Source organism: Notamacropus eugenii, chromosome 5 (assembly GCF_028372415.1).
Source record: "Notamacropus eugenii isolate mMacEug1 chromosome 5, mMacEug1.pri_v2, whole genome shotgun sequence".
NCBI lineage: Eukaryota > Metazoa > Chordata > Mammalia > Diprotodontia > Macropodidae > Notamacropus > Notamacropus eugenii.
Genome location: NC_092876.1, coordinates 17,767,054 through 17,784,004, shown reverse-complemented (window position 1 = coordinate 17,784,004; position 16,951 = coordinate 17,767,054). Strand labels below are relative to the sequence as shown.

Below are 16,951 nucleotides of genomic sequence, written 5' to 3'. Positions count from 1 at the left end.
GTGGCGGCGGCGGCGGCGGCTCCGGCGGCGGCGCCTTCCCGGCGGCCCCCGCGCCGGGGATCGGGGGATCGCGGAGGGTCGGGCGCGGCGGCGGCGGCGGCGGCGGCCGGGGATCCCCGCGCTCGGGCCACGCCGGGCCGGGATGTCGGGCTCGGCGGCGGAGGCGGGCGCGGGGGCGGGCGCGGCCCGGGAGCGGCGGCAGGAGCAGCTGCGGCAGTGGGCGCGGGCGGCGGGGGCCGGGGAGCCGGCGGGCGGCGGGGGCCGGGCCCGGGCCCGCACCGTGCGCTTCGAGCGCGCCGCCGAGTTCCTGGCCGCGTGCGCCGGCGGAGACCTGGAGGAGGCGCGGGCCATGGTGCGCGGGGGGCCCGGCCCGGGGCTGCTGGACAGCACCAACGCGGACGGCATCAGCGCCCTGCACCAGGTGCGCGGCGGGGGGTCCGGGGGGCCCTGACAGCGCGCCCCTTTCCCTCCCGGGGCTCCCTCCGCTCCGGGCCGGACCTTCTGTGGCCGCACCCCCGCGGGCCCGGCCGCCTTGGGGACCCTCCTTTCCCCCTCCCCTCCCCCACGCTCTCCCAGCACCCCGAGACTGCCCCCTCCACTTGTGTGACCCCTCCCAGCTCGCTGATGCCCCCCTCGAAGCAGGGCCCTTCCTGCCAGTGGCCCCACCTTCATCTTCCCTCCAGGACTCCTTATTTGGCAGTGTCTGCACCAGGAGTCCTTAAGCACCTACTGTGTGCCAGCCCCTGGGTGTAGACACCGGGAGCCCAAGGAAGGCTGGCCTGAGCGACCCTCCTCTGATGCCGGCTCTGCCTTGTCAGTACCCAAGCCAGGGCCATGTGGGGGGATCCCTAGGAGGTAGCCCCCCCCAGGGGCAGGAAGACTCCTGAACCCCCTCTTTGATCTTTCCTAGCCTCCACTTCCTCATGGGTCCGATGGGGGGTTGGACTGGCCCCCGGTGCCTGTCTGATGCATCCTGGTCCTCCAGGCTCCTCTGCCCTGTCCTCAGGTGCACCAGCCGTGCCCCCTTGGCTCTGGAGGGGTCTCCTCTGCCCTCCTCGTCCTGTGTCTGTGGCCCCAGGTGCAGCCTGCGGTTTGCCTGCTCCATCTCTACCCCCAGGCCAACCTGTTCCCCTTCATGGCAGCAGTCCTTGGCTATGTCCTCTTCTCCCAACTGCCCCCTGACTTCTGTATTGCTGGTTTTCCTGGGCAGGGCATCTATCCATAATCTGGGTCCGGAGGCACTCCATCGTCTTTCCTCCCATTCCTATACCAGGGTCCTGCAGCCAGACCCTCCTCTGATGGTCTCTAGCCCTTGGGCCCTGGTCCAGCCTCCTGCCCTGTCCTTCCCAGACTCCCCAAGGGGCACCACCTCCACCTTCCAAGCTCCCAGCATCTCCGCAGGCTGTGGGGACACAATTCCCCTCAATCATTTTGAGCAAACAGCCCCCTGTTTTCCTTCTCACCCTGGCCCTGCCCTGCCGCATCCCAGAGCTGAGGCTGTGAAGGCTCAGAGGGAGCTGGGAGGTGGGTTTTTGTCAAAGCCCCTCCCTTTCAAAGGCTTCAGCATCAGAAATCACCTCATTCCCCACCCTCCCTTCCCCTCCACTGGCTCTAGGCCTCAAGTGTCCCCGGGCTGAGAAGCCCTGCAGCCCCAGACACTGAGCTCCTGGCCAGCCTTCCCTGTCTGCCCCTGCTTTGTAGGGGTCTGTGTGGCTTGGGGCCATCCATTGCCCTCTCTGGACACCCCCTTCCTGCTCTGTGATCTCTAAACACTTTCCTAGCACTGGGGCAGTGTAGTTCCTGTCCCAGGTCCCAGTGTCCTCTCCCACCCAGTCTCCCTTCCCTTCCCCTTTCCTGCAGCCCCAGCCAGGAGCACTGGATGCCTTGTTACTGTCTCCCAGTCCATTCTCCAGTGCTCTGGGGGTGGGGTGCTCCCTCAACTCCTCTGAGACCCCAGTATCAGCTGCTTGAGTCTGAGTTAGGGAGCAGGGACTGGAGAGTGGGCCGCCTGGGTCCCCAGGTACTGGTTGGCTGAGCTCACTCCCTGCCCTCTCCTGAGCTCTCAACAGGTCCTTGTAGGGGAAGCCCCCTTGTCACTCCCCTCCCCCCCATGGGTCTCCATGACATCGGGGAGGAAATAAACGGAGCCCAGAGCTCAGCCCGTTCCCAGGGCTGGGGGTGGGCCTGGCCCCCCCCTCCCTGCCCAAGTTTCCATGACTTCATCCTCCTGGCCCTGGGTGCCTTCTCTCCAGGCCGGGAGGGCTGGGTAGGGGAGTGCTTACTTCTCTTCTAGCCTGGGCCTCTGCCCCTTTGGGCACCTGGGTGTTTGGGGCTTTGGGAACTCAGATACCCGGGCCTGGAGGGAAGGGTCTGAGCCAGCAAGGTTGGGAGGCTTGGGCCAGAGATGTTGACAGGCCTTGCTGGAGGGACAGGGAACGATCTCACACCCCACACTATTTTTAACCTCTGTGGTCTCTGAGGAGAAAGGGGCCAGGGCCCCAACATCTGGGGCCTGGAGGAAGCCTCGGTCAGAGGCCTGAGCCTGCGTTCCCCAGGGAAGAGATGCTAGTAGCCAGCCAGGAGGTCAGGGGTCAGAAGCTCCATCCCCTGCCCCCAGCCTCGCTTCCTCTCTTCCTCTGCCAGGCTTGCATTGATGAGAACCTGGAGGTGGTCCGCTTCCTGGTGGAGGAGGGGGCCTCGGTCAACCAAGCTGACAATGAGGGCTGGACCCCCTTGCATGTGGCTGCCTCCTGTGGATACCTGGACATCGCCCAGTAAGACTCTGGGTCCTGGCGGGAGGGAGTAATCCTAGGAAGAAGGCTGCTGGAGGAGCCAACCGGGGGTGCACTGGGGCGAGTCTGTGCCCAGTCTGGGCCTGCCTTGGCTCACCTTGGAGACCTCTTCCGTCTCCCCTGGCCTCTGGGGCTCTGCATTCTGCACCAGGTGTCTCCTTGTCCTCCCAGGCTTGCTCTCACTCTCGGCTGTTTACTGGGGGAAAGGGTACTGGGGAGGGACTCAGGCCCTGGGGATGCTGGTCACTGTGTCCTTCCCTCTCTGGGCCTCTCTCTTCTCCTGTCTCCAACTGGGTGGGACAAGACCCGAGGATCTGAGGCTGGGAGACCCCTGTTTGGAAAAGAGTATTCAAATACATGAAGTGCAGAGGTTATTAGAATGTTCAAAACCATTAGCAGACCCTGAGTTAGGAACCGCTGGAACAGCATGTCTAAGGCTCCTTCTAGCTCTGACATTTCCTGGCTTTTGACCCCCGACTTTCAGTGAGAGGTCAGCCCTCTGCTCCCTCCTCTCTATACTGCTTGGTCGCCTGTGCCCACTCTAGCTTTTCCTTCAGATTTGGAGGCTTCGCCCACGAGGTCAGGCCATCCTCAGAAGGCATCTCCTTGTAACTTAACTGGCAAGAAGCTGCTGGGCTTCTACTGAAACCTCCAAGGAGGGGCCAGCATGAGCCTTCCAGACCTCCCATTCCTCTGCCTAAACTGGCCTCCTTGGGACCCCTGTGTTCCCTGATGCTGTCCTGTCCCCCAAACCCCCCCTCCCTGGGGCCTCAAGGAACAAGTCTCTCCCTCCTCCCCAGCCCCTCTGGCACTTAAGGACCACTCCTCCAGGCTCACCACCCCCACCTTCCTGGACAGATGCTGGCTTCCTGGCTGCCCCCAAGCGCTCTCCAGATGGGAGCTAACTGCTCTGAGCTTTTGTTTGCCCATTCCTCTCCTCCCACTGGAGACCTGCTGGGTTGACCCGGAGCTTACCTTGCACTCTTACGCACTGGGCCATGCACTCTGTTCAGAGTCTTCCCCGTTGTCCTAGACACCTTGCTTTTCTCTCTCTCCATCCTTCCCATAAGAATGGCACGAGATGGTTTTCCAAATGCTTTGCTGACATCCAGGTAAACTCATCTGCCAACCTTGTTGCTCCGTCCAAAGAGGGCCCCATGTCATGCTTGTATGACTGTCCCAGGGACCTCGTGGCTGCTTTGTGGGAGGCCAGCATGTCCTTTCTGCCCACGTGCTGGTCCTCCTTGGGCCTCTTGGAGTCCAGCTGGCTGGGTGGCAGAGGGCCTTGGCCATCCCATCTGCTCACCCCTGAGGACTATGGACTGCTCTCTCCCTAGCCCCTCAGTGATCTTGGCCATCAGCTCTCCATCAGAGGATTGGGCTGTTTTCTGTCCTTTCCTGTCCAAAGACAATTTCTTCTTGGCAGAATGAGAGATGAACAGAAAGAAGGCTGAGGTCTCCCTGTTGTCTGTTCTTAGCTCCCACTCACCCTGAGCCTTGGTCTTGGGTAAGGAGGGAAGAAGCATTTATTATTAAGTACCTGCTGTGTGCCAAGCACTGTGCCAGTTGCTTTACACACAGTATCCCATTTGATCCTCATGATAGCCCTGAGAGGTTGGTGTCCTCATTCCCATTTTATAGATGAGGAAACTGAGATGGACCAAGGGGAAGTGATCTGCCTGCCCAGTGTCTGAAGCCAGATTTTAATCTGGGTCTTTTGGACTCCAGGCCTAACCAGTGTTACCCTTAGAGTGATAAGAGTAACTGTCAGCTGTAGCTCATAGCTGTTTGGTGGGTCCCTGGACAGCTTTTGGCCTTCGCCTTCTAGCCTTTGCTTGTCTGCCCTTGCTCTCATCTTCTGGACCAACTTGGCTGGTCATCCACCTTGGTCCCTTCACATGGCCTCAATCTTTCTAGGGTCTCAGCTTCAGAGCAGGAAGGCACCTCCTTCTCTGTCAGACTCCAGTGGGGACTGGCCCTGCCAGGGATCAGCATTTCCACCCCAGCAGTCAGTTCCTTCTCTCAGGCCCAGAAGAGAATTTCCCCGTGTTGGTTTCCTCAGTTTAGAAGGATGAAAGGCTCATTATGCAGTCATGGGCAGAAAGCTCTAATTAGCAGGTGTCTGGTTCACTGAAGGCTCCTGGTATGCGCCTCTGTGCCAGGCATCATCCCTGTCCTCTTTCTGTCTGGGCGGTCTGTGGTGTAAGCCAGTGACAAAAGCCCTTCTATTGACCTTCTCTCAGCTGCTTTCCACCATGCTTTCCCTCCCCGGTCCCACTTTGATGTCTGCATTTCCTGACTCACCCTGTGAATGGATAAGGCCCCCTACCTGGCCCTCACATCCCTCCCCTGCCAGAGGCCAGATTGGCTGTAGGTCAGCATGACTTTCACAGCCCTCTAGCCCTGTGGGATACAGAAGACCCCCCATCAGTGACCACCCTTGCCAGGACTGGCAAGTAGCCACCCTGTTTCATCATCTCAGAATGAGGAGGAATAGGTGTTGTTGGTCCTTGATGCTCCTCAGGAGCCCCTCACCTTTGTCACTAAGTCTGACCCAGGGCCTTTCTCAAGGAGCTCCCCTCTGGGCTCCATCCCAGCCCCTGCCTCGTGTGAGGGTCCGACCACGACACTCCCCCATTCCAGAGCTTTGACAGTTCCCTATGGCCACATGGATGGGGGTTCAGATCCCTCCTTGTGTCACAGACCCCTTGGACAGTCTGGGGAAGCACATAGACCCCCTCCTCCCAAATCATGTGTTGAAAAGAGATTTATCGTATCAGAGATCCATGGGAATAAAGATACTCTAAAGAAAAGAGCACAGGGCAAAATAAAGTAGCAGCCTCAAAATGCTCATGACCAATACAATTTTGCTTAAAGGAAGAATTCTGATTTTTAATAGTTTAATCATTAAAGTCACAAACCTGCATAGCAATCCTTTTGAATATAGTTATTTCATATTCCCTAATTAAACTGTGCACAAGCTAGCTTTGGGACCCAGAAGCCTGGGAGGGGAGTTTGCAGTCTGGCCAGACAGGGAGGCAAGGTCCCCTTGGCTTTTGAGTTCTGGTGTGTGTGTACATTTGTGTGTGCATGTGCATGCATGTATGCGTGTGTATCCCCACTCCTGGATCTTCTCTTGAGGTTTCCTGGCCACCTCTCCCTCCTGCTTCTCCTCTCTCTCTGACTGATCTTCCAGGTCACAAGCCTGCATCCCACACGGCTGTGTCCTGGGCCCTCTTTTCTTCTCCCTCTATAGGACATTTCCCTTAGTGATCCCATCAGTTCCCAAGGATTGAATGACCATCTCTGTGCTGATGACTCAAACCTACCTTTCCTGCCCAAATCTGCCTCCTGACTTCCATCTCCAATGGCCTTTCAGATGTCTCAAACTGAATGTCCAGTAGACATCTTAGACTCACGTGGAAAACAAAATGCATTCTCGTCCCCCAAATTCTCTGTTCCTCCCTTCCCCCATTCTCTCAGTCTCCCTAGCTCATAATCTGGGCGTCATCCTAGATTCCTCCATTTTCCCCCCTTTATCCAATATGGTGCCAAGACCTGTTGATTTCATTGTTGTGACCTCTCTCCTCTAACATAGCCCCTTGGGGCAAGCCCTCATAACTTCAAACCTGGATTACTATAACAGCTGCTGAGGGGTCTATTTGCCTCGGTCTCTCCTCTCTCCAGTCCACTCTTCCCTTGGCTGCCAAAAGAATTTTCTTAAACCTCAGGTCATGTGACACCACCTCCTCAGTAAAATTCAGGGACTCCTGTGGCCCTCAAGGTCAGATAGAAAATGCTGTGCTTGGCCTTCAAAACTGCTCCGTCCTGCCTCTTCAGCCTTACACTGCTCTTCCCCCCCTCCCTCTACTGTCCCATCTAGTGACCTTGGACCCAATTCTAGGCTGCTCCTGCGCTCTGACTACAGGAGGCCTTCCCTCTGTTCATCATTTCTCATTTATCCTGAATCACCCTGCTGTACATTGTTACTTGTGTCTTGTCTCCCCCTTTGGACTGTGAACTCCTTGAGGCCTCGCCCGTGTCTGGCCCATGGTCCATGTGCTTGTCCTGAGTGCTTGCTGACCGCTTCCATAGCTGGCGCTGTGGAGGACCTTGCTTCTGTTCCCTCAGTGGCCAGCACGCTGTCTGGCGTAGGGTGGGAGCCTCTGAAATGATGGCATGGAGTTGGCTCTCCCATTTCTATCTTGCCCTCCAGGTACCTGCTGAGCCACGGTGCCAACATTGCTGCTGTGAACAGCGATGGGAACCTGCCCTTGGACCTGGCAGAGGCTGATGCCATGGAGAGTCTGCTGAAGGCGGAGATTGCCCGCCGAGGTGGGCAGAAAGGAAGTGGGGATCATAGGCGGGCCCTGTGCCTTCTCCCACAGTTGACGGTGGTCTTATCTCTTCTCCCCAAAGGAGTGGATGTGGAGGCGGCAAAGCGTGCTGAAGAGGAGCTCCTGTTGCATGACACGAGGTGTTGGCTGAATGGGGGTGCCATGCCGGAGGCCCGCCACCCCCGCACAGGCGCCTCGGCCCTGCATGTGGCTGCAGCCAAGGGCTACATGGAGGTGATGAGGTATGGAGGCTCCCCTCCCCTGCCTCCTCTCCCCTTGGAGACCTTGAAGGCAGGGGTGGCTGTTGAGGAGACCAAAGCCCACTTGGGATGCAACCTTCCCACCTTACTTGAGGCTGGGAGGCTTTACAATTTACAAGGCCCCTCTGTGAGGTGAGGCAGGGTGTATAGGGGCTTGGCCATCCTCCCCTCCTGGGTCATGGGGTGCTGTCAGGCATAGCTTCCCAGGTTTCACAGATGCCTTTGGCAGCCTCTCAAGCTAGTCTGGTGGGGAAGTTAGAGGGAGTGGGCCTGGAAGGACCTGTTGATCATTCCTGGGGCTGTGGTCTCCAGTGAAGGGCCTTTAGGATCTCTGTTTGGGCCTGGGGCAAGTGATTCCTTTTTGCCAGTGACCTGGGTAAAGGCACAGATGGCCTGCTCATCAGATCCACAGATTTCCACACAGTCGGGCTTCAGAGCCACTTGCCTGGATGACAATACCACAAGAGCAGCTTGACAGGCAAGATTAATGAGCTTTATCTGATCTGGTCCAGTTAAATGGCAACAAGTGTAAAGGTTGGACAGCCGCTGTTCTGAAGAAGAGCTGTGGATCTTAGTACACCACCAGCTCCCAATGAGTCTGCTGGGGTACGTGGCAGCCAGACACACAGCGCAGTCTTAGGCAAGTGAAAGAACAGCCCAATGTCCAGGCCTAGGAAAGGGCACAGTTGACCTCTGGGCACCATTTCTAAGAACATTGGTAAACTGGAGAATCCAGAGGAGAAGACCAAAAAAGGGAAGGAACTGGGACTGAGGAAGTCTAGAGGGATGTGAGAAGTGTCTACAGGTAAAGTGGGGCTTTCCTGGGCTTGAGTCCCAGCTATCAGAACCAGGAGCCAGTATGGGAAGTGGCCAAGACGCCTCAGTGAGGCTGATGCCAAGATCACTTAACTAGGCCTGAGGCCTGGTGCAGCATGTGAGGGGCTGCTGTCTCCCTCCTGCAGGCCAGGTATCCACTGGGTGGACGTGAGGCTGAGGGGATGCATGGTCAGGGAAGATTCAGACGCAAGGCCTTAGGGGGTCTGTGGAAGGACAACGTGGAGGTTGGGAGCTTGGCAACTCTGTTCACCTCTGAACCTCAGTTTCCTTCTCTGTAAGATGAGGTGGTTGGACTACAGCAGGGAGCCTTCATATGTTTTCTGTGAGCTTTTTTTTTGTTTTGTTATCACTACATTTCAATACAGGCGGTTCCCTCTGTCATCCTTGTATTTTATTTCATGCCTTTAAAAGCATGCTTCTGAGAAGGGGCCCATGGACTGAACAACCCATGTCTGTGACGAGAAAGATGGACAAAGCCCTGAACTTAGGACTGGGTCCCTATGGCCTCCACTAGATTCGGTTCTTACCTTTGACGCTGACTAAGTGAGTGATGTGGCCTTGGGCAGGGAGCTTCTATTTTCTGATGTCAGCCCTTCTGTCTCTCCCTGACTGCAGGCTGCTCCTCCAGGCCGGCTATGACCCTGAGCTGCGGGATGGGGATGGCTGGACGCCCTTACACGCAGCTGCCCACTGGGGTGTAGAGGATGCCTGCCGCCTGCTGGCCGAGCATGGGGGAGGCATGGACTCCTTGACCCATGCGGTGAGGGGCCTGAGCCACGCTGTGGGGGCGGGAAAGGGAGCAACGGCTTCTGAGCCTGAATCCTGGAGATCAGGAGTGGGGAGGGCCTGAGTGGGCAGCGCATGGGGCAGACTTCCTCAATTGCCATCTGGTGGTCTGACCTTGGGCTGGGCCCTTCTTTATCTGTAAAATGGAGGGGCTGATTAGGAGCAGCTCATCTCTAAGGACTCTTTTCCCCTCCTCTAAACCGTGACCCTGAACACGGGATTATTTAGTCAGCCCATCGTTAAGCATTTATTAGGCACTTGCTGTTTTCCAGGCACTGGGGATAATGAAGAGAATGGAAAGAATGAAATAACCCTTACTTGTACAGAGCTTATATTGTAATAGGGAGACGGCAAGGGAAGGGAATATAAGTGTTAAATGCCTGCTGTACTCTCTTGCTAAGTACTTTACAATAATTATCTCATTTGGTTGTCACAACGACCTTAGGAGGAAGGAGCTATTATGATCCCCATTTTATAGATGAGGAAACTGAGTCAGGCAGAGGTGGAGTGACTTGCCAAGGGTTACCCAGTTAGTGTCTGAGGCCATATTTCAACTCAGGTCTTCCTGACTCCAGACCCAGTGCTCTTCGCATCGTGCTACTTAGCACATTGTGTGAGTGTGTGTGTGTTTGTGTGTGTGTGCGTGTGTGTATGTGCACGTTTGTGTGTGCGCATGCATGCACATGCTTGCACATGGTATCCCTGTGCAACTTGGTGCAGAAGGTGTTTGAACTGTGTCTAGAAGGTAGAAGTGAGGAGAGGTTGTGCTCTAGGAAAGGGGATGCTGGACCTTGTGTGAGGGAGAGAGAAGGCCCAGCTGGCTGACCTGTGGGCCCCTGGTGAGGCTGCACAGCTGGATTGGGGCCAGGCCAGAGAGGGCTTTACAGCGAAAAAGATTCTTTGATTGGATTCTAGAGGCCGTAAGAGCCAGTGCAGGTGATGGAGGGGGGAGTGGTGCAGTCAGATCGCTCGTTACTGGGCTACTCCATCACCCCTCTCTTCTCATCCCTGCTGCCCTCAGATGTGCCCAGGACCCTCCTATACCCCTTCACTCCTAGAGAGAAAAGCACCCTGTCCACTGGTTGCCTGCTCTTCCTCACCTCTCAGTAAAGAGTTGACACTGGGGCTGGTCTCAGCAGCCTCTCCTCCAGCGTTTTCTGAGGCTCCCTTTTCTTCTCGTCCTGTCCCCCCGGGGCCCCTGCTGCTATTCCATCTCTCCGTGCTGTCTCATTTGGGCTTTCATCAAGTCCCACGGGCTGCATCATCATTCCTGTGCAGACACCTTCCAGCTCTGGTCAGCCCTCCCCTTTGCACTGCCCCTCCCCATAGCCCATTCAGTAGAGCTAGCGAGTTCCACCCCTCATCCTCTTTCCTCGTACCCAGCCTTCCATTTTTTTTCTGGACCCTCAGAACAGAACAAGCCACGGCTCCCAGGACTTCAGTTTTTCTCACTCAGCCTCCACTCTATGAATAGGTAATGGTTATGAAAGATTTATTTTTCTGCCTCTGTTAGAGTGTTAGCACCGCATCATCCTATGACCCTTTCTAATTGCTCAAATCATTTTACATTTCCTAGGTTTCTGTGGACTCTTGTGCCGAAGTTCCTATTCATCTCTGGCCTTTTCATCAGAAATGTTTCAATATCCTGTTCCATTAAAGATCCATTTTTATGCCCCTATGGGCAACTTAGTGGTATAATGGATAGAGCTGCTGGCCTGGGGATAAGGAAGACCTGAATTCCAGTCCAGCCTCAGACATTTCCTAGCTGTGTGATCCTGGACAAGTCATTTCACCTGTCTCAGTTTCCTCAACTGTAGAACGGGGTTAAGAACAGTCCCCCCTTCCGGTGTAGTTGCGAGGATTTGATGAGATGGTGTTTGGGAAGCCCTTTTCAAACACAAAAGCCCTGTAGGAATGCTCACTCATCGCCGCCCTGAGCTGTAAGCCTTGGTTGCAAGCCTCTCTTGCTTTGTGGAATGTTGAATTCCAAGCTTGGTTCTCCTTGATGGTCATGGCTGTTGGTCTTGTGGCATCCTGAGCAAACTGCTTCTTTCTTGAAGACTGGTCCGAGGCCAAGGCTACCTGGGTTTGCTGTTGGACGACTGGCACATCTCTTTTCCTCCTGGTGTCTTTAACTTTCTTGGTTTTCAGGGAGTCCCTTTCATGCGTGACATCTGCTACTTTCTTCCTGTCATGTCTGGCTGCCATTCTTGGTATGTGTGTAGTCTTGGCTCTGGCACAAAGCTTGGTCCCTGCAGGCTTCTGATGGAGTGTCTCCACCTGGGTCACCTTTGACCTCCCCTTGGATCGTTGAGGTCGTCTGAGCCCTGTCTGGTGTCTGGACGGTGTTAGTGTCACCATCACCCATGGTGGCACAGCCCTGCCTGCATCAGGGTGCAGCTGGGTTCCCAGGTCCTGTTTCCACAGGTGTTCTCCTGGGAGGCCACTGACTTTTTGCTACGGTTTCTTATGGGATTTCTTGATTGTTATTCAGTCTGGTACACATTTCCTGGTTTTCTGGAGTGGGTATGGGGAAGTCTCATAGTAGACTTCTGTGCGGGTTGCCATCTTGGCTGGAAGTCTTCTCTAGTGGTCTCTTCTGTAGTCTCCCTGCCTCTAGTGCCTCCCTCTTAGCCCAGTCACTGTAAAGTGTGCCTGAGGCCACTGGGGGCACCACAGGACAAAGAACACTAGGCTTGCTTCAGATTCAGCCACAGGCACTTCCTACTATGTGATCCTGGGCAGGTCCATTCATCTCTGTCTGCCTCAGTTTCCTCAGCTGTCAAATGGGGATGTTAATAGCACCTCCCCCACAGGTGATTATGAAGATCAAATGGGATAAAATTTCTAAGAAGGGCTTAGCATGGTGCCTGGCACACAGTAGGTGCTCTATAAATGCTGATTCTCTCCGTGCTCCCCCCTTCCCCATGTACATGCTTCCCCTCCATAGCAGTTGGGGGAGGTGGGGGCCGGTTTTGTTTGATCTTTTCACCCTAGCGTCTCAGCACATCGTAAGTGTTAAGCAATTGCATGCTGAAGGGAGGAGGGAAGAAGGAATATGTGCACTGGTGAGCTTTTGGTGTCCTGCTAGGAGAGATGAAGGCTGGGGCTTGGCCTCCACAGCCCCGGCTCACCACCACCTTCCTCCTTCCTTTTGATTTCAGGGGCAGCGTCCTTGTGATTTGGCAGACGAGGAAGTACTGAGCCTTTTGGAGGAACTGGCCCGAAAGCAGGAAGATGTGAGGCCCCGGGGTCTCACCCCCACCCCAGAGACCTCCCTCCCAATCTCCCCTGGGCCTCGGCCCCTTCAGGGAGCCCCAACCTCAGCCTCCCCTGGGCCTCAGCCTCCTGGGGGATCTCTTGGTTTTCAGATCCCTGGGCCCACTTCACTGTGGCTTTTCATGCTCTGGCCCTCCATCTTCTGGGGCCCCTGGTGTCCCTGACACCTTCCTGCCCTTCTTTCTCCCCAGCTTCGAAACCAGAAAGAAGCGCTGACCCAGGGCCGTGGGACAGAGGCTGGCCCCGAGCCACAGCAGCCCGCCAGCAGCAAACATAGGAGGTAGGAGTGGGTCTGGGCCAGGCCAGGGGTCTCCCCAGGCCCTCACCCCAGCATGGGCTCCCCTTCCTTGTGTCCTCACAGGAGCTCCGTGTGCCGTCTGAGCAGCCGGGAGAAAATCTCCCTCCAAGATCTCTCCAAGGAGCGGCGGCCGGGGGGCACTGGGGCCCCCCTACTCCGGGATGAGGAAGAGGGTGAGGAGGAACCCCCAGGTGAGGAGGCCCCAGGGTCTGGGCGGGGAGGACCAAGGAGGGGAGAGAGGAGACCCGCTGACCTCTGACTGCCCCTTTCCCCCAGAGCCCAGTGCCTTGAATGGAGTATCTTCCCCACAGAACTTGGACCCCCCCAGCCCTAAGGTGCGTCAGTGAGAGGGGCCTGGGGGATCCCCCATACCCAGATGCCTGGCTACTGAGTACCTATGGGCCAGGTGCCCAATGCCACGGAACATGCGGGGCCTGGGGGCACTGGGCTCTCCCCCATCTGCTCTAGCTGCTTGGGGATGCCCCAGAGTGGGAGCATTGACTCCTTCGGAGGGTTGGTGGCTGGAGGGAGCAGTTCATTCCTGTTGACCTTCAGCACTGGCCAGATTCCAAGTTTTCATTCCCCATCATTTGAGGCCAGGGTCTGGAGGATCTGGGATGGGTTTGGAGATGACCTTTCTGAAAGAAAATCTTCCCCTTACCCCTGGGCTCCCCCGACCTGAGGATGGCAGGATGACCCTTAGGTGGGTCATGTGCCCACCCCCACCCTCTCTCTTCCATAGACTAAGGAGCTCCGTCTGGCCCGTGTGCCCCCAACCCTCTCCCGGAAGATGAATGAGACCCCTGAAGCGTGAGTATGAAGGGAGCCCTTGGGGAGAGAAGGCCAAGGCCCTGGCTGGCACCTGAGTCTGGCACTACCAACCTCCTGGGAGCCTGAGCAAAGTGGGGGTGATGACCCACGGGAATGTAACGAGTGAGAAGTCACTGTCATCTTCCCTTCCGAATCCAAGGATCGCAGAGCCCCCGACACCACTGCCACCCATGCCAAACGCCCCAGGGTCAGCCTCTTTGGCCCCCACGGATTCCCGGGACCGACGGAGGTGAGGTGGAAGTGGGGAAAGGGCACTGCCCAGGGAAAAGGGCTGGCATTGGGAATGGAGTGGTGCCCACAGAGCTGTCCTAACCTGCCTACTGGCCTGCTCCCTCCCCTTCTCCCCCTCCCCCCTTTTCCAGATTATACCAGATGCCTGTGAGGGATGAGGAATCGGAGTCCCAACGCAAGGCACGGTCCCGGCTCATGCGCCAGTCACGGAGATCGACTCAGGTGAGGCCCCAGGTGGGGGTGGGCTGGAGCCCTTAGCACTGTTGGCCACATCCCACTCTCCCTTCATTTGTCCCTATTTCCCCAGGGGGTGACACTGACGGACCTGAAAGAGGCAGAAAAGAGTGTTGTGCGGGGCACTGAGCCAGAGAGGACTGAGACACGCTCGGGGAACCTGGTGAGCTGGGAAAGAGGGGACTAGGGGGAGTGGGGGGGTCCTCAGGGCCCGCTCCCTCCTCATCTGACACCCTGTCCCATCCTCCAGGACCCCTCTCGTCGGCCTCGAGTCCCTGGGCTGGAGAACTCGGATGCTGCTGTCCAGAGAGGTACGTGAAGGAGTCGCTAGGACAGGGTGTGGGCAGGAGGGCACTGGGGGCCTCCAGGTCTGATCCCATCTCACTCCAGCAGAGGAGCCTGAGGGGGAAGGCCACAGCCAGCAGGCAGCTCCGGACCGCTGGAAAGTGCGTAAGGAGCGCCGGGGGCTGGCCGAGGTGAGGGGCCTGGAGCTGCATTTGGGATCCTACGGCTTGGGGGGGGGGAGGGGGTGACCTCCGGGGAGGTTGTGTTGAGGACAAGCCTGTTGCCCGCACTGGGGCCTTTGCTTCACTGCCTCCTGGTTTGGGGACCTTACTGACAAGGGGGAGGAGGAGGGTGCTTTGGTGCTCTCCTCCACCCCCTGCCCACCTCGATTCCAGGGTGAGGAGGCAGAGCCTGTGGACCTTGTGGTGCATGAGGAGAGCCCAGCCTCCAGGTACCAGCTGGGGCCCCAGGGGGGGAGGGGAGAATGGAGCAGGCTTGGCCCTGGGACTGACTGGGTCTCCTGGGTCCCCAGTGTGATGGATAGCTCCAAGGGACTCCGACCACGAGCAGACCCCGGGGACCCTCACCCGGACAACAGCAATTTCCGCAAGGTGACCCCCCTTGGTCTGTGTGTCTGTCTGGGCTCCCCTTCATCATATCTTGGGTTTGAGGGGGCCTCTCTCTGAGCCCCAGCTTTCCCTTCTGTCAGTTGGGGCTGGAATTAGATCAGGAGCTCCTTACCAGCTATGAATCCTCTGTTCCCTAGCTGTACCTGAGCCTCCAGGGAGAGAATGAGAGGCTGAGGGAGACCCTACAGGAGACCACCCTAGGGCTGTCACAGCTGAAGGTGGAGCTGGAGAGGGCTACACAGGTCAGCAGAGGGGCCTGGGGGCCTGGGGACTTCTGGCTTCCCTCCTCCCCTTGCCTCCCCCCCTCACTGGGCTTCACTCCCCTGCACAGAGACAGGAGCAGTATGCAGACAGGCCGGCCATGCTGGAGCTGGAAAGATTTGTGAGTGGGAGGAAAGGGGACATGGGGGGTGAGGAGGGGGGACTCTGGGCTCAGCCTCATCTCTGGAGCTTGAACCACTGGGTAACCCTAGGTCTGCAGCTTCCTTCCTTTAGAGCTGTTCTCTGGTCTCATAGTGGGGGAATAGGGTGGGGGGACTGAGAGCCTGAAGGAAGGTATCCTGGAAGCGCCAGGCCTCAGGGTGGGACTCCCCCATGTTTCCCCCTTCTCTGATGGGACCCCCTCCCCAGGAACGGCGGGCCCTAGAAAGGAAGGCAGCCCAGCTGGAGGAGGAACTGAAGGTGAGGAAAGGGGCCATGGGAGGGCAGGGGACGGCCCACCTTCCTCTTGGGTGACCCCTGCTCCCCCTGTCCCTCAGGCCCTGTCTGACCTGCGGGCTGACAACCAGCGCTTGAAGGATGAAAATGCCGCCCTCATTCGTGTCATCAGCAAACTCTCCAAGTGATCCCCCACCCTGGGAGGGGTGGCCTGGCTCTGCTCCCCTCTTCTCCCCTCACCCCTATTTATGCAGCTGCTTCTGCCACAGATCATTCCTTTGTGTGAAACTTGGGGACCTTGGAGGGGACATCAGGAGTCCCCTCCCCCCAACCACTCCCCTCAAAAAGCCATAATCACCCCCCACACTCCCCAGCACCCAAGGCTGTGGGGGCCCAGCTGCCTGGATTGAAGGAGCAGGGGCAGGGGTTGCCCCGGGAGGGGGTTGAGGGTGCTGGGGGCTGCCAAGGATGGGACCAGAGACATGGGACAGCGGTGGAGAACAGAATGTAGCCGAAGGCAGATGGGAGAAGTTGGTTAAAGAGGAATCTTGGGGCCGGAGCTGCCGGGATGCGGTGGAGGCCTAAGCCCAGGGGAGCCGGAGAAGTAAGATGTAGACTTTGGGGACCAGGGCACCAGAAAGAGATCCTCCCCCCACCCCCTGCTCCTGCTTCCTCTACCCGTCACGTGTGATGTCATCCCCTCCAGGGAACAAAGAATGTGCCAATGGTCCCTGCCTCCTCAGGCCGCTGGGACATGTAGATAGGGCCGTGGGTTTTTTGTGGGGGCCCACGCCCACTTCTGATGTGCAATAGGGGAAGGAGGCTTCTATTTTTGTGGCCGGGGTTGCCCCCCGCCGCCTGGGGTCGGGGTGGGGGGAGGGCACCCACGCTGGGACAAAGTATTTTCCTGAGACCTGCCGTGGCCACAGGGCACCGCCAATAAAGGGTGTGACTTTGCTGTCCGAGTCAGGGTCTGTGTGTGGGGCTGGGGCCTTTGGTCAGCCAGGAGGGAAGAGCTTGCCCTGGATGAATCAGTATTTATTAACCACTTGCTGTGTGCTAGAAGCCCGGCTCAGAGGCCAACAAGTGCCTGTTGAATGGTGGAGGAGGCCCAGGGCATTAAGGGGAGTGGGGAAGGCTTCCAGGGCAGACTAGGTGAGAGTTACCTGGGGCCTGGAGTGTGTGTGAGGAGCCAGTGGAAATGCCCAGAGACACCACAGCTGGGGTAAGGTGGCCCCCCCCCCCCCGCCCAGCGGGTGCAATTGCGGCTGGGAAGGGAGAAGGGTTTTCCCTGAGGGTGGGGGTAGATCCACGTCAGGGGGTCCAGTTAGAGTGGCTGCGGGGTGCAGAGGGAGTTGAGGATGCCTGGGGGGGTAGTTGTGCCCAAGCAGTAACGGGGGGTTACCCAGGGGAAAGATTTCCCAGCGCGTTTTTGGACACAATCGTCTCAAATACCTAAGGGACGCGGGGTTTGAGGTGTCCCTTGGGGATCGGA

At 57.6% G+C, this 16,951-nt stretch overlaps 1 protein-coding gene across 4 annotated transcripts; it reads left to right on the top strand.

Annotated features, from left to right (window-relative positions):
* Window positions 1–127: 127 nt before the first annotated feature.
* Window positions 128–16,414, top strand: PPP1R12C (protein phosphatase 1 regulatory subunit 12C). 4 transcript variants are annotated; one of them, XM_072607600.1, is made up of 21 exons: window positions 128–421; window positions 2,644–2,774; window positions 7,009–7,127; window positions 7,212–7,371; window positions 8,842–8,986; window positions 12,177–12,251; window positions 12,483–12,571; window positions 12,653–12,780; window positions 12,866–12,924; window positions 13,332–13,399; window positions 13,560–13,649; window positions 13,783–13,873; window positions 13,959–14,048; window positions 14,136–14,196; window positions 14,279–14,361; window positions 14,566–14,621; window positions 14,703–14,781; window positions 14,937–15,041; window positions 15,131–15,181; window positions 15,430–15,480; window positions 15,558–16,414. In XM_072607600.1, the coding sequence occupies exons 1-21, from the start codon at window positions 143–145 to the stop codon at window positions 15,642–15,644; spliced, it is 2,097 nt and encodes a 698-aa protein (XP_072463701.1). In that variant the 5' UTR covers window positions 128–142; the 3' UTR covers window positions 15,645–16,414. The 4 variants fall into 4 exon arrangements, with proteins under 4 accessions (XP_072463701.1, XP_072463700.1, XP_072463704.1 ...); XM_072607599.1 differs by having other exon boundaries at window positions 14,276–14,361; XM_072607603.1 differs by lacking the exon at window positions 13,959–14,048.
* Window positions 16,415–16,951: the final 537 nt, after the last annotated feature.

What these genes read in the sequence shown, in the direction of transcription:
- PPP1R12C (XM_072607599.1), top strand. Translation starts at nt 143, where the DNA reads ATGTCGGGCTCGGCGGCGGAGGCGGGCGCGGGGGCGGGCGCGGCCCGG. An exon ending in GGCGGAGATTGCCCGCCGAG is followed by an intron (nt 7,128 to 7,211) that starts GTGGGCAGAAAG and finishes TTCTCCCCAAAG; the next exon opens with GAGTGGATGTGGAGGCGGCA. An exon ending in AGCTGGAGGAGGAACTGAAG is followed by an intron (nt 15,481 to 15,557) that starts GTGAGGAAAGGG and finishes CCTGTCCCTCAG; the next exon opens with GCCCTGTCTGACCTGCGGGC.